This window comes from Carlito syrichta, unplaced genomic scaffold (assembly GCF_000164805.1).
Source record: "Carlito syrichta isolate Samal-C Ts95f unplaced genomic scaffold, Tarsius_syrichta-2.0.1 Scaffold301866, whole genome shotgun sequence".
Taxonomy (NCBI): domain Eukaryota; kingdom Metazoa; phylum Chordata; class Mammalia; order Primates; family Tarsiidae; genus Carlito; species Carlito syrichta.
Genome location: NW_007245962.1, coordinates 411,332 through 434,347, shown reverse-complemented (window position 1 = coordinate 434,347; position 23,016 = coordinate 411,332). Strand labels below are relative to the sequence as shown.

The 23,016-nt window shown below is 43.4% G+C and overlaps 1 protein-coding gene across 2 annotated transcripts in view; it reads left to right on the top strand.

The window, feature by feature from the left end:
• CTNND1 (catenin delta 1) overlaps positions 1 to 23,016 on the top strand; it is a 102,400-nt gene that overhangs the window by 70,217 nt on the left and 9,167 nt on the right. The window contains exons 3-15 of one of the 2 annotated variants that reach the window (XM_021711108.1): positions 6,384 to 6,503; positions 7,717 to 8,005; positions 10,444 to 10,515; positions 11,250 to 11,402; positions 11,836 to 12,371; positions 15,698 to 16,161; positions 17,416 to 17,599; positions 19,023 to 19,140; positions 19,609 to 19,762; positions 20,185 to 20,202; positions 20,631 to 20,699; positions 21,696 to 21,823; positions 21,925 to 22,075. In XM_021711108.1, the coding sequence (XP_021566783.1) occupies positions 7,811 to 8,005; positions 10,444 to 10,515; positions 11,250 to 11,402; positions 11,836 to 12,371; positions 15,698 to 16,161; positions 17,416 to 17,599; positions 19,023 to 19,140; positions 19,609 to 19,762; positions 20,185 to 20,202; positions 20,631 to 20,699; positions 21,696 to 21,823; positions 21,925 to 22,075 (2,242 nt within the window). In that variant the 5' untranslated portion in view covers positions 6,384 to 6,503; positions 7,717 to 7,810. The remainder of the gene's footprint in view (positions 1 to 6,383; positions 6,504 to 7,716; positions 8,006 to 10,443; positions 10,516 to 11,249; positions 11,403 to 11,835; positions 12,372 to 15,697; positions 16,162 to 17,415; positions 17,600 to 19,022; positions 19,141 to 19,608; positions 19,763 to 20,184; positions 20,203 to 20,630; positions 20,700 to 21,695; positions 21,824 to 21,924; positions 22,076 to 23,016) is intronic. The other variant, XM_008055486.2, reaches the window with a different exon arrangement.

Here is a 23,016-nt window from a genome sequence, read left to right as displayed (position 1 = left end):
CCTAGAATGGGCTGGGTGCAGTGGCTCATGCCTGTAATCCCAGCATTTTGGGAGACCTAGGTGAGAGGATTACCTGAGCCCAGGGGTTCAAGGCCTGTCTGGGCAACTTGAGGAGACCTCGTCTCTATAGTAAATCACAAAATTAGCCGGGCATGGTGATGTGCACCTGTAGTTTCAGCTACTTGGAAGGCTGAGGCAGAAGGCTTGCCACACTCCAGCCTGGGTGACAGAGTGAGACTCCAACTCAAAAAATTTTTTTACGGTGGCTCAGCCTGTAATCCCGCGCCTTTGGGAGGCTGAGGTGAGTGGATTACCTGAGTCTGCAGGTTCGAGACCCGCCTGAGCAGCGAGACCTCATCTCTACAATAAATAAAAAAATCAGCCGGGCGTGGTAGCGCATGCCTGTAATTCCGGCTACTCAGAAGGCTGAGGTGGAAGGATTGCCGGAGCCCAGCAGGTCTAGGCTGCGGTGGCCGGAAGCGGCCACTGCACTTCAGTCTGGGTGACAGAGTGAGACTCCAACTCAAAAAAAAAAAATTTTTTTTTAAATATCCCTAGAATGACATGGAAGTGGAGTTTTGGTTCTCATTGTGTTTAGAGGGGGATCATAAATGTATGATATTGATTTTGATTTTATAATGAATAAATAGGAAGAAAGGAGGAGAGCTGCCTTTGAGACTGGCTATAGAAGACAGAATTTCCCAAGAACCCAAAGATTGGTGGACTGTGGAGTTCACCAGCCTATGGTTTTAGATATATTAACTCATTAACACTAGACCCTGGCTGGGTGTGGGGTTCAAGTCTGTAATCCCAGCACTTTAGGAGGCCAAGGTGAGAGGATTACCTGAGCCCACAGGTTCGAGAACAGCCTGGCCAACTTGGTGAGTCCTCATCTCTACAATAAATAAGTAAAAAAAAAAAAAATTAGCTGGGCATGGTAGGGCGCACCTGTAGTTCACCCTGGGGTGGCCATGAGTGTGCCATTTCACTTCAGCCTGGGCGATGGAGTGAGACTCCAACTCAATAAATAAATAAATAAATAAATAACCAGACCCTAAAAAGTAATAGAAAGCGAAGCTTACTGGGGTTATAACTTCTCCAAGGTCTTTAGAGAAGTTTTTGGCAGAGCCGGGATTTGAACCGCAGGTCTTTTGACTCCTTTTTTTTTTTTTTAAGTTGGAGGTCTCACTGTGTCACCCAGGCTGGAGTGCAGTGGCATGCTCACGGCCACTGTAACCTTGATCTGCTGGGCTCAGGCGATCCGTGCACTTCAGCCTTTCAAGTAGCTGAAACTACAGGCACACGCCACCATGCCCAGCTAATTTTTTGATTTATTGTAGAGATGAGGTCTCTCCAAGTTGCCCAGTCTGGTCTCAAACCCTTGGGCTCAGGCGATCTTCTCACCTCAGCCTCCCAAAGTGCTGGAATTATAGGCGTGAGCCACTGCACTCTTCCTCTTTTGACTCCTTATCTGGAGTTTTATTTTGTTTTTGTTTTTCCTTAAGAGGGAAGAATTTCTGTAGTTTGTAAGCCTGCTGGATGTGGAAGAGGGGAGCATGGGTATACTGTGGTTTAGTCATAAGCTCTAGCAAACACACCAAAACTCTAGTCCCTATGGTAGTAACAATATCAATAGCTTCTGTGTGTAAGACTTTTTTTTTAGATTAGGAAATATCGTTTATTTAAAGAGTAAATTAGAGAGAAAGAGGAGATTCACCTCTCTAAGGCAGGTGGGGGGGCCAAAGCCAGGAAACATGGGCTGGCCATAGCTCAAAGAGCACATGGCCACACCATAACTTAGCAAGGCAATGGCCTCAGTGACCTGGCAATGGCTGTGTCAAAACTTTTTCTAAGCACTTTACATGGATTGTCTCATTTAATCCTTACAGCCACCCCATGTGTTTTTATGTCTCCATTTTACAGAAATGAAAGCTGATATTTAGAGTGATTAAGGGGTACTTTGCCCAAAGTCATATAGCTAATAAGCAATAGAGCCTGGAGTTAAACCCAGTCAGATTCCAAAGCCTATACTCTTTTTTTTTTTTTTTTTGAGTCAGAGTCTCAGTCTGTCCCCCAGGCTGGAGTGCAGTGGCATGCTCATGGCCACTGCAGTCTCTACCTGCTGGGCTCAGACAATCCTTCCACCTCAGCCTGCCAAGTAACTGGAACTACAGGCGTGTGCTGCTATGCCCTTTTTTTTTTGATTCATTGTAGAGACAAGGTCTTAACAAGTTGCCCAGGCTGGTCTTGAACCCGTGGGCTAAGGCAAGCCTCTCGCTTTGTCTCCCAAAGTGCTGGGATTACAGACGTGAGTGACTGCACCTGGCCTCTCTTTTCTTCTTTTTTCTTTTTTTTTTTTTTTTTTGTGCCTTGCATCTGGTTGGCATTATCTAATTATTTGGTACTTCTGGGCATTTGATTAAATTTAACTTCTTTTGGTTTGTTGTTCTATGGAAGAGACTGAGTTTTTGTCATTGTCATTGCTTTAGGTTTTACTGTAGATTTTGAATAATGGTGGGAAAATCTTTCTAGTTTGGGTGGGATCCAAGAATATAGGACCTTTGTTTTTTAAGAATAAAACCAGCTATTCTCAGAAAATCTAGTGTTGTGGAATAGCAAGTTTCACTTTATGTGCCCCTTTCTTGCTTTAGGAATCCCTTCATGGTCTTTTTTTTTTTTTTTTTGAGTTGGAGTCTTACTCTGTCGCTCAGACTAGAGTACAGTGGCCGTTCCCGGCCACCGCAGTCTCGACCTGCTGGGCTCCGGCAATCCTTCCACCTCAGCCTTCCAAGTAGCTGGAATTATAGGCGTGCCCTACCAGGCCCAGCTAATTTTTGATTTATTGTAGAGATGAGGTCTCACCAAGTTGCCCAGGCTGGTCTCGAAGCCGCGGGCTTCCACTCACCTCAGCCTCCCAAGGCACGGGATTATAGGCTGAGCCACCGAGCCCGGCTCATGGTCTTTTTTTAGTGATAGTAAGTATAATCCATTTGGAAATACTAAGTGGCAAACCTGGAAAGGTGCTGGGCTGGATTCAAGACTTCCTGACTCTATCTGCCAAAGTCAGTTAATGGTCTATAGCACGATCTTTTTTTTTGTGAATTGGAGTCTCACTCCTCACCCAGGCTGGAGTGTGGTGGCACGCTTACGCCCACCCTAGTGTCGACCTGCCGAGCTCCATTAATCCTTCCACCTCAGCCTTTCAAGTAGCCGGAACTACAGGTGTGCCCTACTATGCCTGGCTAATTTTTTTAATTTAGAGATGCAGTCTCACCAAGTTGCCCATGCTGGTCTTGAATCTGCAGGCTCAGGCAATCCACTTGCCTCAGCCTCCCAAAGTGCTGGGATTACAGACTGAGCCACTGAGCCCGGCCCCTAGCATAATCTTTTTATGATGTATCCAACATGGAGAAGAATCTTTTTTCATTAAGTCTCTGAGTTATGAAACTATTAATATTTACTGTAGCTTTTCTAATTGCATCCTTCTCTCCCCAGCTCATGCTTTCTTTTTCCTCCCATTTTTTTGTGTTTTCTCACTTATATCTTATATGTAGACATTATGGATAACTCTTTAGCCTAACAAAAAATGGAAGCCTTTTCTTTTCTCGTTTTCCTGTGATGGTTTGGAAGAAAGCTCTCAAAAGTTGTAAGGGAGAGAGTCTGTACCCTCCATCTTGTATTGCACTTCTGTTTGGACTTGACAGCATGGCATAGAAGGGGAGGGTGCAGGCTTTGGAATGGCATAGACCTGGGTTTAAATTCAAAATTTGCGATTCACTATAAGACCTTTGGTAATTTCTTCTCCTATGAATCTGTTTTCTCATTTGCAATAAAATTTCTTTAGGGTTGTTGTAAGAATTGCTGGGATAGTAAAAGTGAAACATTAGCCGGGCTCGGTGGCTCAGCCTGTAATCCCGCGTGCCTTTGGGAGGCTGAGGTGAGTTGATTGCCTGAGCCCACGGGTTCGAGACCCGCCTGGGCAGCGAGACCTCATCTCTACAATAAATCAAAAGATCAACCGGGCATGGTAGTGCATGCCTGTAATTCCGGCTACTCGGAAGGCTGAGGCGGAAGGATTGCCGGAGCCCAGCAGGCGAGGTTGCGGTGGCCGGGAGCGGCCACTGCACTCCAGTCTGGGTGACTGAGTGAGACTCCAACTCAAAAAAAAAAAAAAAGTGAAACATTCAGTAATTGTTAGCTCGTTTCACGTTCCCTTTCTCCTTGGTAATAAAGTGCTAAGGCCTCAAATGATGAATCAGAAACTTTTAATGACAGAAGTGTAATACTGTGATGACTGCCAGGCATAAGAGAAGTACCCTCTGTCCCAGAAACACTGGTCTAGGTGGGACCTCATGGTAAATAGAGTTGGAGTAGGGAAACCAGCTCATCCACTCCTTAGAACCAAGTTATGTTCTTGATCCAATTTCATCTACTAGTTCACAAAATAGTTTGGAGCTGAGACATTATCATGAAGTAATGTAATTGGAAGATAGAAACTAACTCTTGAAACAACTTAATACCTCACATTTGTATATAACATGCATTATCTCACCTGATCCTCACAGCAACTCTGAGTTAGACTGGGCTGGTGGATTTGGCATCTTATGGATGGGACCATGGCAGAGACTCACTGCCATTGTTGGCTAGTGGCAGAACCAAGACTGGCACTGGTGTTCTAAGTTGTATTCCATGTCATACAGCCTCTGCTTCTGCCCTCTCTCAGGCAGGATGACTCCATGCTTTTAGACCTAGGGATCTGATCTTCTCTTTCTACCTAATTGTGCTGTCCTCTTTTCCAAATTAGAGTCAAGTATCAACTTTAAAGCCATGAATGGGGAAAGCTAATGTTTCTCCAGATATTGCTTTCTGACCTAGATCCCTGGGAATTTTTCCTATCTTCCTTGCTAACCTTCTTCATTAAATTGAAGTTATGGTGCTGGGCTTGGTGGCTCAGCCTGTAATCCCGGGCCTTTGGGAGGCTGAGGTGAGTGGATTGACTGAGCCCGCGGGTTTGAGACCCACCTGGGCAACTTGGCGAGACCTCATCTCTACACTTCATCTCTACAATAAATCAAAAAAAAAAAATTAACCAGGCATGGTAGTGCGCGCCTGTAGTTCTAGCTACTTGGAAGGCTGCGGCGGACGGATCGCCGGAGCCCAGCAGGTCGAGGCTGCGGTGGCCGGGAGCAGCCACTGCACTCCAGTGTGAGCGACAGAGTGAGACTCCAACTCAAAAAAAAAATAAAAATAAAATAAAATTGAAGTTATGGGAATAAAAAAATGGCCATATGGTAGGGTGACAAACACTTTCTTTCTGCAGCAGGTAATGTTGTATTGTCTGCCCTATGGTAGCAGTAATTTGGGCTTTTATTAGTAAAGAAGATTATAGGGTGGAGACTGCTGGAATGGTAACTGCAGTTGAGGCCCTGCTGAAACTCAGTAACCGGAAGACTCTGTCTTGAGCTCAGAGTCCTCTTGGTGTGGAAGGTTCATAGGTCATTGTACATAGTGGATAAGGGCAAGGGTCTTAAATGACGAAATGGAGATGAAAGAAGCTACCCTTTAGTTATTTTTTTTTTAAATAAGGACGCTGATTAAAGAAAGACCTTTGAATGGCTCATTGGAAAAGTAGGGTGGGAATATGAGAAAGTGGCAGTGCGCTTTGGACTGAAAGAAGGAACAGGGTTGAGAAGTGATTGTGGGAAGAAACCCTGAGTTGGGTGTAGGAGGAATTTAGGGAAGGGCTATCATATTCTTTAAATTTAGGAACTAGTTAATTCAGTCGTATATTGGGCACCTGTTTCTCAGTTTCCTCTGGGTATTCTTGCTTGCTGAATGCTGTATATAGTCTAAGGCAAACAGACCAAAGCATTTGTGCTTGGTGGGACTCTGGGGAGCGTGGGAAAGGAAGCCAAAGCAAAAGACTCAGCCTAGACCAGTCCCCACATGTCTTCCCCACCGCGACTATTGCATTGGTTTCTCAATGTCTTTGTGGGCATGCTGGGACTGGACTTTGAGGTTTCTGCCTTAGGGGTGAGAAGGAGGGGGAAGGGCATTCCAACAGCCATTTCCCCCCCAATTTGGTCGCTGGAAATGGGGTGAGTGTTTATCCATATTATAACCTATTCCTGGTTCTGTATGGAAATCCCAGTAGAGGAACTCTGACATGACAGTAGAATCCAAGTTTTAATGAAAACTACATCCAGGACCTCCGTATCTGAACACAGCAAAGTCCAAAGGGCGTTTGTCACCTTAAGCAATTCTAAGTTATATCTTAAATTACTTCCTTTCATTCCTAATATTGCCCCCTTGCTCTTGTTTTTATGTATTGGGTATATTTTATTTTCCTCTCATTTCCATTTTTCCTCCAAATATTTCTGCAGCTCTCTCCTTCCTGCTTCCTCCTTGCTGTGGTGGCTGGGATGCTTCTTCCGTGATTTTTTTGAATCTAGACTGGGTTCTTCTCTGTGTTAAACCAATCAGTTACGACCTTCTCTTAACAGGTGTGTATGGAAATATGTTTATTATGAATAAAAAAATCTTTTTAAGTGCCTTTTTTTAAGGGGTTGATGAGAGAGTGGGGAATAGGGGAGAAGATTTATTTCAAAACCTGCCTTTCAACACTGTATATTTTGGACTGGCCATAAATTCTCCATAGCTATAAGAGAGACAACCCATTAAGTCCAGCAGTATGACTATAATGCCTCTTCATTTTTGAGTAGTAACGTGCTATATATAACAAGGGTATGGAGAACTCTTCATTTCTACATAGCTATCTTTTATAGATAGCCTACATGCACCATCTAGATCCTTGGATATTTACTGAGTTGGAACAAGTAAAGGCATAAAAAGATAGTCTGTTAGAGCTTTCTGCAGGATGACAGAGATGTAGAAAGTTCTAGCCATTGACATCTGAAGAGTTAGGATATGAATTACTGTGAGGATATGAATTACAGTTTTAGGGTTTGAGCCTGATACTCCTTTTCATACTTCCCAAAGAGGTGAAGGTTCCTGAAAATTGTGCCTTTTTACCTGTCAGGTATTCCACGGTTCTATTGCTCTCTTGTCTCCATTGGTCAAGGCACACATTTTGCCCTCAATATTGTAGTATAGTTTTGGAAAGTGGAAAGGCCCTTTCATAAATATATTAAACACAGAGGCCTTGATTTTTGTCTCATACCTTTGATGGTGGGAAGTTTTTTTTACTTCCATTTCTTTTTGGCATTTTAGTTTAGCATGTTAATTTGGTGTATTTTGCTGCCACAGCAGCAGTTTCAGAGTTCAGATTTGGGAGTGGTAAGATCTGTATTGCTCTATTATCTCTAGAATTGGCCTGTTCCTGCAGGACGGTGAGTGCTCGTCTGTACCATGGAGTTACAATTTTCATTGAGTTGATACCAGCAACAGATAATCTTTCATGCCATGACTATAGCACTTAGCCACATTCTCCCTCTCCTACTGACAGTGTAGAGATTTGGATCTAGTTGCACCTTTCCTTGCAATAGTTGTTTCTGAAGGGTGTTAAAGAGGATCGTGGTCACAGTATCCTGCTTGAGCAAACACTGGTGATGGTCTCCCCTCCCAGGCTTGGTGGTGGCTTGCTTTTTGCACTGTGTTAAAACCATGAGAGGGCATCTTTGGCTCTGGGATTAATAATTCATCTGTCTTCTCTGACCTGTGACCTTTTCTCTCCTTTCTCTTACCCTTTCCCGGTAGTGTGAAGTGAAGGGGCCTTCTCCCTCCTTCCTCCTCCCTCTGTGATCCACCTTCCTTTTTACCCTACCCTGCGGCGGCTCTGCCCCTTACCTTCATGGACGACTCAGAGGTGGAGTCGACCGCCAGCATCTTGGCCTCTGTGAAAGAACAAGAGGCCCAGTTTGAGAAGCTGACCCGGGCGCTGGAGGAGGAACGGCGCCACGTCTCGGCGCAGCTGGAACGCGTCCGGGTCTCACCACAAGATGCCAACCCACTCATGGCCAACGGCACCCTCACCCGCCGGCATCAGGTAACCCCTCTCTCCATCAGACCTACAGGTAGGACTTTGACATGGCCACAGAGAGGCTGTGGTCCTTCTTGGGAAACTGATGGTCTGTCCAGTGCCCATGCTTCGTGGTGAATCTTTCCACTAAAGATAAATACTGATAAAAGAAGGAATATTGCTGCTGTGCTGAGTTGGGAGGATTTATCTCTAGAAGTATCCATCTGACTTCCTCTTTTGCTGGAGTAGATTTTCTGGGTTGGGATGTAATTCTAGTAATGGTAGATAATGTCGTTTGGAGCTGTACTAAGGTTACTTTTGTTTACTCTGATTTTTTTTTTCTTTTTCCTTTTGGTATCAAGAATTCAGGGAAGTAAATGCCCAGTCTCCCTAAAGAAATAGTCTGTTCTCAGAAGGTGTGGCAGTGTCCATAAACTGTATTTCTGCTCCATATTGTCCTTGTGTGCTCTTTTTGTTGGCTGTGTAAATCATATCTTGGAGGAAGGGGTCATTGTTAATTCTATTGGTTAGAGTTGGAGAGAGAGCATCATGCCGCTGTTCAACCCAAATAACCACAGGAGCCAGTGGTCTCTGGGTTGGCTGACTCTGGGATGTGACTTGGGAAAATTGGTGTTAGAAATGAGAAGTATCTTATGTTTCCTTTGGTTTTTCTAGTCTGACTTTGCTGTGATGTAATCTGAGGTTTTGCCTATCTCCATCGTGTGTATGTGTGTGTGTTTGTGGGTAGGCATTGCCTGATAGACTGTATCTTGAGAGATCTCTGGGTGGGAACCAAACAGTGATTATGCTTAATAAATGGGGTTTTACTTTGTTGCCCGGGCTGGAGTGCAGTAGCATGGTCATGGCTCATTGTAGCCTCGACCTTCTGGGCTCAAGGGATCCTTTCACTTCAGCCTCCGGAGTAGCTGGGACTACAGACGAGCACCACCATGTTCGATGCATTTAAAAAATTTTTTTGTGGAAACAGTCTTGCTATGTTGCTCAGGCTGGTCTAGAATTCCTGGGCTCAAGCAGCCCTCTTACTTCAGCCTCTCAAAGTTCTGGAATTATAGGTGTGAGCCACCATGCCATGCCCTATTTTTCTAAAGTCCCTCATGTTGAGGAGCCTTGCTGTCGAGTAAGAGGACAGAATTCCACTTGGGGGATAAAGGAACTTGAAGGAGGCTGAATGTTTGCAGTGTTCCTAGGGTTGTTATAGGAACTAGAGTAGAGGGTTAGGGATGAGATGCATATATAGGACTGCTTAGGCTTGGAGTTGGTGGGAAATTCCAGGATTTAGTACATGGTTTCTCTCTTATTTTTAACTTATGCTTAGCAATGAAGCCACACCCTTCCTTCTTCCTGAAAGTAATGTTTAACTTCCTCTTCCTACAGCATTATACTCTCAATGTAATGGGAGTGGGGTGGGGGAAGACTTTTTCAAGGTGGTTGGAGCTTACTGCATTTTATTGGAAGAGGAGCAGGCAAATGTATTTTTTTGTGGTATAATATCATTAGATAACTTCCTGCTGTTTAAGACAGAACTACTTAAGGATGCCATTTTGGAATATATTCTGTGGCTCTAATAATTGATGTGCTGAGACTTCTGTTTTCTTAAGGGGAGTTCTGGGGTACTTATGTTCTTTGTATTTGGAAAGGAAGGCTCACATATCTTGCTTCTTTAAAAAGCAGCCTGGAATGGGAGTTTCCAGTGGTAGTAGAGCATGAAGATTCATGGAGCAATAAAAGAGACTTTCAGAAAATCCCCGACTTAGCCTTTCCAACTTTCCTTATATTCTTAAGGCTTTCCAAAAAGGTTGCTTGTAGGGGAACTTATCTGAGTCTATGCTATTGATTTAGCAAGTAGTTTTTGAGTGCCTATTATGTGCCAGGCACTGCTCAAGGCACTAGGGATATATCATTAAACAAAATTTGAGATGAGAAGACTGCCTGAGCCCTCTGGTTTGAGACCAGCCTGGGCAGTTTGGCGAGGCCTCATCTCTACAATAAATAAAAAAATTATGTGGGCGTGATGGTGCGTGCCTGTAGTTCCAGCTACTTGGAAGTCTGAGGTGGAAGGATCGCCTGAGCCCAGCAGGTTGAGACTGTACTGTGGTGGCCATGAGCATGCCACTGCCCTTCAGCCTGGGTGACAGAGTGAGACTCCAACTAAAAAAAAAAACCAAAAGAAAACCAAAATTGACCACCCAAAAAGCCACTCTGCCCTCATGGAGCTTACATTCTTATGTTCCAGAGACCCAGTCTGCCAGAGTTCCAGGTTTGATTTCAATTTTGAGGAAAGTGCTAAGAGTGATGTGGTTCTTTTATGAGTACTGACACAAAGATTCCAGGCCACAAATATCTTCTTGAAAGCCCTTTTCCTGTTTGGAAAAAAGATCATTTATGTTTGATAGAGCAAAAGAAGGCCACAAAATGAATTGTCTTTCTTGTGGGCTATGTTTCAGAACGGCCGGTTTGTGGGCGATGCTGACCTTGAAAGACAGAAATTTTCAGATTTGAAACTCAACGGACCCCAGGTAATTCTTTTGGCTCAAGACCTGGGTTGCTTCATTCATATTTTACTTTGCTAGCCTCTGAGAGCATATTAGTGTCTTGTCAAGTGCCTGGCACATTGTAAAACACCCATTAATTAGTTTCTTTCATTTAGAAAAACAAAAAAGTGGAGCGCCAAAGTATATATGTAGTTTTGTTTTGTAATGAATTTTAATGACCATTGATCTTTATAAATACTCCCCCATTCCTTCTTCCTCCCGTTTGATTCCCAGGTATTGCATTTTTTTTTCCTAGAGAGGATAGCTGTCTACTTTGCCAAAAACCCTACCTAAAATCTGGCTAGTATCTGGAGCTCTTATTGGGATTTTCTGGTTTATCTTGAAAGGTCTTTATTGGGTGAGCTACTTTTTTGAAGGGTCACTCAGATGTAAATGAAACTGCAGTTCACACAGTTCATATTCACTTGGATGACCAGAACTGGGAAGTTAAATCTGCTGTCTCTGTCACTTGGATGTCACTGTGGCTATAGTTAGCTCAGTTCATGTTTGTTAAATGACTAGAACTGGGAAATTATGTCTGTTCTCCTTTTGTACAAGTTCAAAAGATGGCAACCACCCCTCTAAGATCCTGAGGCTTATAGAAGATGCATTGAGGTGTCTCTGTTTCCAGGGGCACCACTCATGCTTCTTATTAGAATGGATTGTTAATACATATGGCTTAGTAATAGTAGCTTCTTCCTTTTCCTCTTTCTATATAGGATCACAGTCACCTTCTGTATAGCACCATCCCCAGGATGCAGGAACCGGGGCAGATTGTGGAGACCTACACAGAAGAGGACCCTGAAGGAGCCATGTCTGTAGTCTCTGTGGAGACCTCAGATGATGGGACCACTCGGCGCACAGAGACCACAGTAAGCCAAGACTTGTATAAGGTCAGGGAGGGATAGAAGAGGTCTTCTTGGGGTCTTTCTTGGGGAGAGGCTCAAGTGCTTAGTTAAGATGGATGATGGGCCATTGTTTTGTAATGTGATGGCATAAAGAAAGTGATCTCTGACCAGACAGAAAAGTTAAAAAAAGAAATATGGAGTATCTAAAGGAACGGGGAAGAGAGAAGGTATACCAGGGTCTATAGCAACTTCCCTTATAGGCATAATTACTGCCAGGGCAGTTTTCTCATATGGGGACTTCCTATAGGATGGAAAGAAAGATAGCTGTTATACTGTAAGGCATTTCTAGTTAAAATGACCTAGAGGTATAGGTGTTTGTTTCTTTTGGGGCAGTCTAGAATTGAATTGCTCACCTCCTTAATTAGTTTATTTTCTTTTTCTTGTTTTTTACTTGAAGGTCAAGAAAGTAGTGAAGACTGTGACAACACGGACGGTACAACCAGTCCCTATGGGACCAGATGGGCTGCCTGTGGATGCCTCATCAGTTTCCAACAACTATATCCAGACTTTGGGTCGTGACTTCCGCAAGAATGGCAATGGGGGACCTGGTCCCTATGGGGGGCAGGCAGGCACTGCTACCCTCCCCAGGAACTTCCACTACCCTCCTGATGGATATAGCCGCCACTATGAAGATGGTTATCCAGGTGGCAGTGATAACTATGGCAGTCTGTCCCGGGTGACCCGCATTGAGGAGCGGTATAGGCCCAGCATGGAAGGCTATCGGGCACCTAGTAGACAGGATGTGTATGGGCCCCAGCCCCAAGTTCGGGTAGGTGGGAGCAGCGTGGATCTGCATCGCTTTCATCCAGAGCCTTATGGGTTAGAGGATGACCAGCGTAGCATGGGCTATGATGACCTGGATTATGGTATGGTGTCTGATTATGGCACTGCCCGCCGGACTGGGACACCCTCTGACCCTCGCCGACGCCTCAGGTAGGCAAGAACGGGAAGAAAAGGATCTTCTCAAGACAGGGACAAGGGGTGGTTTTTCCTTTTGCTTCTAAGAGCTTTTTGGGATCAGAGATAATTATGGCCTCCTATTCTCTGCCTTTTTTTTTCTGGTGGAAGTTCACCCTGTCTTTCCCTTTTCTAACTTTGCTATATCGTCACTTTTTCATTATGAAAGGTATATATTCTAATTATAGAAAATGAGTTCTGATGGTTGTTGGTCTATGTCCTGAAGAATGAACTTCGCTTCTTTGCCAGTGTTTCTGCTGTTTCTGGCTATGATCTAACCCCCTTTCAGTGATAGGGAACACCTCAAAGGAGCCTGATCCCCAGGGCCATGGAATACTCACTTGTTCCTGGAAATTTCTTGGGCTTCTGGTTTGGTATTAAGAACAACTGAGGGTTTAGGCTTCAGGGCCAAAAGAGACAGTTAAGTCATATATGAGAACCTTCCTTTGGTGGTTTTAATCCCAAAGTTAAAAATAAACCTTGACCTCACGAAGGCTCTGATGTGCTTAGGGTCTTATATTTGATTCTAAAGCAAAATGAGGGTGGCATCTTTTGGAAGGGTATATTAGCAACACTGAAAGCTCACTAAACAGCTGCCTACTCTGACTTTATTCCTTGTCCCTGGGGATTCTTTGGTGATATGAAAAAGGGAGTGATTGATGTTTAGACTGGTAGACAGTTTGCCTGTTGCCTTGAGAGAATGCTTTAGAATGGAGTTGGCAGACCTTTTCTGTAAAGGACCCGATAAAACTATTTTAAGGCCTTGTGGGCCACATATCATCCTTGTCATATGTTGTTCTTTTCTTTTGAAACAACCTTTTAAAAATACAGAAACCATTCTTAGTTCTGGGGGTGTGCAAAAAACAGGTTTGGCCCATGGGCTGCCAACCCTGCTTTAGAATAAATTAGATGCAGTGTTTTCCAGGCAAAGAGAAATAATAAGAAACAAGGGGAAGATTTATGGCTGTCTTGATGATACGGGTACCCTAGCAGCTGAATTTCTCTGCATGGAGTCATGACCTTCTGAGGCGAATGCCTTGGTGCTCATTTTCTTCATATTTTAGACAGCTTTGGTTAATAGTGAACTGGGCTGGGCCCAGGGGTAGAGGCTCCATTATCTGACCCTGAGCCGCTTACCTTTCAGGTGTCTTGGATGGCTAATCCAACTCCCATGTGACTCATTTTTATTCCTATAGGGGCACCAGCCCTCAGCTGGTATAACCTAGAGCAGTGTTAGATAACAGCTATCACTGAAGCAGTCTGCCCAGGGTGTTGGCTCCACTGCAAGTCTGCTGTTGAACTTCCTCATTAGTAAAGAGTGATTGGACCCAAATGGGTGTGGGTAGCCAGGTCATTCTCTGCTGTCCCTAGTTGTGGTAGTCTGCATAAAGAAAGAGGGTTTGGGGCCTGGTTCTTGGGTTTGTTCCAGGATAGCACTGGACTTGGAAACCTGCTTGACTAGCAAGAACATTTGCTGCTTCCTGTTCCGGGTCTAGGTCAAACTTAAACAGGCAGTGATCAGTGGAAAAAGCACTGAACCCAGAGACCTTGGTTCTAGTTATGCCTCTGCCACTAGCTGTGTAACCCAAAGCAAGTCATTTGATCTTTCTGGTCACAGCTTTGTTATTTGGAAAACAAAGGAAAAAGTGTCCTGAATCATTGCCTATAGAAGAGGATATAAGATAGATTTCTCTGAGTGACTGAAATTTGGTCATGGTAATTGTTTTTGTAATTATTTATGTTAAAATAATAAAGGTGGCCAGGATGGTGACTCATGCCTGTAATCCCAGCACTTTGAAAAACTGAGATGGGAGGAGTGCTTGAGGTCAGGAGTTCAAGACCAGCCTGAGCAACATAGACCCATCTCTACTTAAAAAAAAAAAAATATATATATATATATATATGTATATAAATAAAAAGTGTTCAAATAGAACTTGAAAAACCCAGAAAAGCAACACCATTCGTGATTAATGAACCATTGTTAGCATTTTGGTGCATATCCTTTGAGTTCTTTTTCTTATACACGTAAACATACCCTATTTTCCCCCTGCTAAAATAAAATGTTACTAAACATTCTGTTTAATAACCTACTTTTAAAACAGCTATATAACCTATTAATTTTGTTTTGGTGATAATTTTAAGATCCTCTTGTTGATTTTTTACTAAATGCTTTGTCTGTATGAATCATTACTGGGTGGTTGATACCTGTGAGGCACACCTTCTGCTCAGGCCAACCTTGAATATTTGGTGACAGTGGGAGTGGTTTTGTAGAACAAACAGCAGCTTATTTGGAGAGTTCCACACAATAGAGTCTCCTCTCTCCAGTGGGAGCCAGCATGAGATGAGCTCTCAGATAATGGGTCTCTTCCTTCCTGGTGGTTATGAATAAATAATAGTGTGACAGACTCACCCTCTAGTGGTTGTTGGTAGTACTGAAACAGGAAGAATTCTCTCCTGGTTTGATTTTTTTCTTACCTTCAGTTGCTTTGTCTGTTCTAGTGTCTGGGCATCCCAAATGTGATGTTGGTCAGTAGACTCCATTTCATCAGAATTTGGAGGTATTGTCACTAGAAATTGGAGGATAGAAATCTTTAACATGTTTGTTGAGTAGCAGATATGACCTTGAAATGAACTGTTAGAAATTAATGTTCAAGCTTACACCTTGTCAGTACCAAAGCCAGGTTCTCCTATGATGTAGCAAGAAGTCCTTTATTATCTCTCTGTCAACCCATCTTTTATGATTTCTAAAACAGGGTAAGGAGATTCTTAAATATGAAGATGTGTTTAAGCGTCTTATCCTACCAGCTGTTTCCTGTGTGTAAATCCTCATTTCCTGTTTGGTTAAGGGTTGGTAAGAACTGTTCTCAGTTCTCAGGCTTTTTTTCCTGACTTCTATGGCATTGAGTCAGTTGCTTTGTTAACTTTGCTGTGTGAAGGTTTATTTTAATCTCTACCTAGAAAAGTTAATAGCTGTCAAATAAATGGAAAGGAATCAGGATTTGGTTCTTTCTTTGTAATTGACCGCCCCTCCCCCTCCCCTGAATGCTTATTACTTTCTAAGCCTACACACTTCACAGAAAAAAGGGTAGTTTTAACCTAATTGCAGATGCCTTTAAAAATTATTGCTTCTGTTTTTCCTGTCTGATTAAGGAAAATTGATCAGTATATCATTTATGCCAAGGAGAGAGAAGATCAGTGTACTAGAGCTGGGGTTAATTCTGCCTTTCAGGGAGCACCCAGGAAGTGAGACTTAATGGCTTGATGTATGTGTTTTTTCTCTTGATTCTTTCAAAACTTCGCAGGAGTTATGAAGACATGATTGGTGAGGAGGTACCATCAGATCAGTACTATTGGGCTCCTTTGGCCCAGCACGAGCGAGGAAGTTTAGCAAGCTTGGATAGCCTGCGCAAGGGAGGGCCCCCACCTCCTAATTGGAGACAGCCAGAGCTGCCAGAGGTGATTGCCATGCTAGGTTTCCGTTTGGATGCTGTTAAGTCCAATGCAGCTGCATACCTGCAACACTTATGCTACCGCAATGACAAGGTGAAGACTGACGTGCGGAAGCTCAAGGGCATCCCAGTACTGGTGGGATTGTTAGACCACCCCAAAAAGGAAGTGCACCTTGGAGCCTGTGGAGCTCTGAAGAATATCTCCTTTGGGCGTGACCAGGATAACAAGATTGCCATAAAAAACTGTGATGGTGTGCCTGCTCTTGTGCGATTGCTGCGAAAAGCTCGTGATATGGACCTCACTGAAGTCATTACTGGTGAGTTCTCAGCCTAAGGAAAATTGCTGGGTCAGTTCACTGTTACTTCCTGGAGATATTGAGAACTAGAGAGGTTTTCAGTCCTTTTACTTTTGATTGAAGATTGTGAACTCGTGGCCTCTGGGTCAAACTCCTTTCCCAGGTTTGTTTGGATCACACAGGATTTTGAAAATTTTCCAGAAATGGTTGCTGCTGTTTAAAATTCAGAAGATTTTACTTAAAACTTTAGTTTCTTGGCTTCTATTAAAAACATGGGGCCAGAAGCAGTGGCTCATGCCTGTAATCTCAGTACTTTGGGAGGCTGAGGTGGGAGGATTGCTTGAGCCCAGGAGTCCAGCTGAGCCAACAAAGAAATCTTTCTTGTCTCTACAAAAAAAAAAAATCAAAAACAAAAACTATAGAAGAGCTGGTAACAATGTGTCTCTTTTCTTTGCTGGCAATATTTGGTCTGAGTTGACTGGAGCATGTGCTCTCTAATTTGCAATAACCTCCAACATATTCTGTTATCTCTGACCCACTACTGCCATATAGGAGTTGTCTCTTAAATATGGAAGCTGAGTGTCAATTGCCATTTTTCCACATTCTTGTCACTTCTTTTAAATGTCTGCCTGTCTTGACTCATCTACTTGGCCCATATAGACATTTGAGCTTGTGGTCCTTGTGCTTTATTTAGAACAGTGGTTTTTCAGATTGTAGGTTGTGATCCATTAGTGTGAAAAAAACACAATTTTGTGGATCGTATTAGCATTCCAAGGGAAAGAAAGAAACAAAAAGAAATAGTATGAACCATTGCTTCTCGATTGGGGGTGATTTTGCTCTCCAGAGGACATTTGCAACAGTGGAGATATTTTTGATTGTCATAACTTGAAGTGGGGGATGGAGTGCTACTGGCATCTAATGAGTGAAGGCTAGGAATACTGGTGAACATTCAGCAGTGGACAGGACAGCTTCCCACAACAGATAATTATCTGACCCCAAAAGTGGTGCTGAGGTTGAGAAACTCTGCTATAGATAGACCATTGTGTACAGTAACTATTGTTGTACAAAGCTTTATTTCATGATCTGTATGTTTGTATTGATCTGTAATGTAAAATGTCTTCCTTACTGTGGGTCTCAAACAAAAACTTGAATATCACTACAATGTATTTGGTCATTGGGGAAGACTGAGAAATGATGCAATAGGGCATTCTCTGGCATTCTTCAAACATGCTGTCTTGAGTGCTCAAGAGTCGTCTGATAAGCTGTCTCTGCCAGGAACCCTATGGAATCTCTCTTCCCACGACTCAATCAAGATGGAGATTGTGGACCATGCCCTGCACGCCTTGACAGATGAAGTGATCATCCCCCATTCTGGTTGGGAGCGGGAGCCTAATGAAGATTGTAAGCCACGCCATATTGAGTGGGAGTCAGTGCTCACCAACACAGCTGGCTGCCTTAGGTAAAAGTCGGGGCTTGGAGAATATGAAAATGGTTTTTTGAGGGTTGACTTAAATTTCTTTTTGAAAAAAAGTTAAGATTCTTTAGCATGTTATTCAGTCTCTACTCCTAACAATATTGCCTACTGTAACACCAACCTGTCTTCTACCTTTGTGGTTCTCTCGTGTATACCCCATACACCTGTTGGTTTGCTTGCTGTTTCCCATACAACCTCCTCACTCTTATGCCTCTTGGACTTTGTTCGTCTGCTTTGGTAAGCTTTTGTTCAGTGAGGTTGTCTAGCCCTGGGCTGGTGTCTGTCCCTGTCCTCGGTTATCTGAATTTCAAGTCAGGCTGCAGTGAATACAGTAGAAGGGGTTCAGAGAGCTAGGAGGGTAGAGTGTGGGCAAGGAAGATCTGTTCTTTCTGTCTGCCAGTGTCTTTCTCTCCTTATTTATCTTTTTGAGGCTAAACTCGAGGACTTTTATTTCATGAGAGCTTTCCTGCTTTCTTCTTATATCCCGTAAATACTGCAATATAATCTTTCCCTCTTTAGAATATACCCCTGTGTGCTCTGTCCCATTCTACATTTGTACTTACATACGAGAAATCTGTTCTTTTTTTTATTTTACTTTTTTGAGACAGGGTCTCACTCTGTCACCTAGCCTCAAACTCCTGGGTTCAAGTGGTCCTTCTGTCTCAGCCTCCAGAGTAGCTGGGATTACAAGTGTGTACCAAACACACCTGGCTATTTATTTTATTTTATTTTATTTTTTTGTAGAGATGAGATCTTGCTATGTTACCCAGGCTGGTTTTGAACTCCTGGCTTCAAGTGATCCTCCTGCCTGAGGCTCCCAAAGTGCTGGGGTTAAAGGCGTGAGCCACCATGCCCAGCTCTATTCAATCTTGAATTACTGTTTTTGGTATATATTATTAATCATCCACTCTATGGGTTATAAAAGTTCAGAAGGCAGGGACTGCTAGTCAACTTTCTCTCAACTGCAGTACCTTGTTAGTGACAGGTATTCACTATTTTGTTTTTTTTGAGTTGGAATCTTACTCTGTCGCCCAGGCTGGAGTGCAGTGGCACGTTCATGGCCACCACAGCCTCAACCTGCTGGGCTCGGGCAGTCCTTCCGCCTCAGCCTTCCAAGTAGCTGGAACTACAGGCATGTGCCATCATGCCCTACTGTTTTTTTAAAAAATTTATTGTAGAGGCCAGGTCTCACCATATTGCCCAGGCTGGTCTCGAGCCTGTGGACTCAGGCAATCCTCTTGCCTCACCTCCCAAAATGCTGAGATTACAGATGTGAGCCACCGTGCTTGGCTTCACTATTTGTTATAGTGAATAGAAAGGTATTGAGGACGCTTGCAGGTGTTAAGGGATATTTAAGGGAGAATTTTTGAATTTGAGTCATCTTGAAGTTTCTCCTGGTTTTCTTCAGGAATGTAAGTTCGGAGAGGAGTGAAGCTCGTCGGAAACTTCGGGAATGTGATGGTTTAGTTGATGCCCTCATTTTCATTGTTCAGGCTGAGATTGGGCAGAAGGATTCAGACAGCAAGGTAAGTTAACGGCCCAGTGAATTCCAGTTACTTCAGCCATGAAATGTAGTGCAGACCTGTCATCTCAGGCTTTCCAGTAATATTAAATACCTATTATAGTCCTAACTACTTAAAGTGGGGTGTTCAACTTAAAAGTTTCCATTTTCCTTCACCTATGTATTTTAAAGCTGCTTACCTGTCTTCCACGATTTTACGTTGTCTAAGTTGTAAGAATGGTGACCCAGGTTTTTGGGTAACATACCAAATAGTAGCAGAAGCCAATACGTCCTTAGTTGAACCTTCCATTAGCCTGAGGCTACAGGGATTTTGGGAAATCAGAGCACTTAAGAGGCATCTTGGAGATTGTGGATTGGGCTATGCATTTGAAGGTCAGCATTTTAATACCTGAATCATGGGAACCTATACTTGCTGGAAAATCACTACTGGCATTTTTTTCTCTCAATGAGCCTTTTCTCTTGTGTCCCTAAGCTTGTGGAGAACTGTGTCTGCCTTCTTCGAAACTTATCATATCAAGTTCACCGGGAGATCCCACAGGCAGAGCGTTACCAAGAAGCACCTCCCAATGTTGTTAACAATACTGGGCCACATGCTGCCAGTTGCTTTGGGGCCAAGAAGGGCAAAGGTGAGTTTTGGTTCCTGTTCCTTAATGTGGGACAAGGAAAGGCAAGAATACTTTAGCTTTAGGCACAAATACTTGCCAAGCAGTATGGGGAGTCTGCCTAGTTAAGGATGTATTTTTGCTCTGCCATTTCTCCTGTGTTGTGTACTTCATTCAAGGTGGTGGTGGTGGTGGTGGTGGTGGTGGTGGTGGTGGTGGTGGTGGTGGTGGTGGTGGAGGAGGATCAGTATCAATGACTAGGGCAGTGAAGGATAAGAAGTCAACTAATTTGGGGCCTTCTCTCCCATATGCCCTTTGTGTTTCCTGTGTTTTTCTTTTCTGTGCTATCCTGCTTATTTGCCCATGATCCTGTTGACATCTTTCTCCTGCATTTTTCTTCTTTCATTTCTCTCCTCTGCTTTCCACCTTGGGTGATGCACTGGAAGATGAGTGGTTCTCCAGAGGTGAGTGGAGTCTTTTAAGGTGCTCATCTACTCCTAATTTGCATGTTTTAGCTTCCCTAGTCCTTCCTTGCCTAACCCTTCCCTGTCTATGCATGTAGGAAAATTCAGTTGAGAAAGACACTGAAACAAGTGTAGCTCTCTTGAGCTAATGGCTCATGGCATGCTATTTCTGGGCAGCATCCCTGTTATCAGAACTCAGGACAATAGCAACAACAGTGATTATCCTTGTCTTGCCTTTTGCTGTTTTCTGTCCTTGTTTCTGCACAGCTCCCTGCTAGGACATGTTGGGGTCCCCCTTCTTTTTTTTTTGCCCCTCTTGATGCATCTCTGATCAAAAGATTCTGACTGAAGAATGAAAAATGTGCTAGTTAAAATTTTTGCTTTCTCAAACATTTTACCCTCTCCCCCTACTTTTTTCATTTCTACAGGGAAAAAACCCATAGAGGATTCAGCAAATGACACAGTGGATTTCCCTAAAAGAACAAGTCCTGCTCGAGGTAATTTTTTTTCTCCTTCTTAGTCTCCAAAGGTCTTGTAAACATAGTTCACAGATACTGTGTTTGGTACCCTGACAGCCAACTTAATGAAATGTGTTTACTGTTCTCTCTTCTCCAACTTACGGATTTGGAGTGATAGTGAAAGTATTGGGAAACCATAGAGCATTATAGCAGTAACTTATAAAAGACTGCTTGTTAAAGCATTTATTCGGGTTACTGGAGGATAGGATAAGGTCCTGATGGTAGCAGAGAGCAGAAACCTGGGAACCTGAATGGCCGCTCCAGTTCCTGAGACTTAAGCCTTACTGTTATAAGTAGCTTCTTTATCCCATTTTGGATCTTTATATTCATCAGCATAGTGAGTCCAAAGTTCACAGCCCTCCATGAATATAAATTTTCTTTTTTTTGAGTTGAAGTCTCACTTTGTCACCTGGGCTGGAGTGCAGTGGCATGCTGCTCCTGGCAACCGTAGCCTCCACCTGCTGGACTCAGGCGATCCTTCCGCCTCAGCCTTCCAAGTAACTGGAACTACAGGCGCGTGCTACCACACCCACTAAATAAAAATTGTTAATGTTGTTATATACATGGTGGGCCCTTTTACTTAGACATTGCAAAGATGGGAAGAATAACTGAGTTAAGTGAGAAATATTTGATTCGAGATGAGGAGTCTTTAACCTTGAGCACTTCAAGTGCTCCCTTTAGTACTCATGGTAGAACAAAGGCCAAAACTGGGGAGAGGGGAGGCAAGGAGGAAGGAGAGAAGAGTTGAATATGATGAATTGTTATTTATTCTGCTCTTGCCATGGATTCATTATTCTGAAGGCATGGAATCAGGCCTCAGATTTGCTGTTCAGTAGGCGTGAGAGTTTAGGGAACCTAATGGTATAGGATCATAAATCTACCAATCCAGAGTACTAAGGCTGGACTCTAGCCAGCTAGAGCCTGTCTTGTAGGTATTAATTAGCACCCTCTGCCTTCCTGTCCTCTCTCCTGCAGGCTATGAGCTCTTATTTCAGCCAGAGGTGGTGCGGATATACATCTCACTCCTCAAGGAGAGCAAAACTCCTGCCATCCTAGAAGCCTCAGCTGGGGCTATCCAGAACTTATGTGCTGGGCGCTGGACAGTAAGTACCTTTTAGAAAATGAATTTGGAGATGGGGGGACTTAGATAACTAGCTTACTGCCATTTTTAATCTGTCCCACCTTTCCCATATGCTACTTCTAGTACGGTCGGTACATCCGCTCTGCTCTGCGTCAAGAGAAGGCTCTTTCTGCCATAGCTGACCTCCTGACCAATGAGCACGAGCGGGTAGTGAAAGCTGCATCTGGAGCGCTGAGAAATCTTGCGGTGGATGCTCGTAACAAAGAATTAATTGGTAAGGAGTTGAGTACTAACTGTTGCCTCAACACCTAGTATAGTGCCTATAGTCCAGCAGGTGCTTGATAATTTATTGAAATGACTGAAGAGAAGGACCCTTGCCCCCAACATAGTTTATGAATACAAGGGTTGGTGAGGGTTATAATTTAATGGTTCTTGGAAAGATAAGAAAAGGTGACTCTTAAAAAATAGAATAATAGCTATTCTTTATTGAGCACTTAATTTGTTACTAGACATTATTAAACACTTCTTTTTCATTTAATCCTCACCACTTTACAAATGTCTATTTTTTATAGGTTAAGGAAACTGAGACTCATGGAAGTTAAGTAATTTAACCAGAGTTAATATAGCCTAGTTAGTGGCAGAACCCAGGTTATTTACTTATTTATTTTTTAAAATTCATAATATCTTCTTTTTTTTTTTTTAGTCAGGGTCTCATTTTGTTGCAGTGGCATGATAACGGCTCACTGCAGCCTCAAACTTCTGGGCTCAAGTGATTCTCCAGTCTCAGCCTCCCAAGTGGCTGGGAATATAGGCGAGTGCCACCAAGCCCAGCTAATTTTTTGATTTTTAGTAGAGACAGGATCTCACTATGTTGCCCAGGCTAGTCTTGAACTCCTGGGCTCAAGCAGTCCTCCCGCCTTTGCCTAGTGCTGGGATTACAGGTATGAGCTACCGTGCTTGGTCCATAGTGACTATTCTATTAAATTATTATAATCAAGATATTGTTTTCAGGCTGGCTGCGGTGGGTTACGCCTATAATCCCAGCACTTTGGGAGACCAAGGTGAGAGGATTGCCTGAGCCCATGGGTTCAGGACCAGCCTGGGCAACATAGTGAGATCTCGTCTCTACTAAAAATCAAAAAATTAGCTGGGCTTGGTGGCACTCGCCTATATTCCCAGCCACTTGGGAGGCTGAGACTGGAGAATCACTTGAGC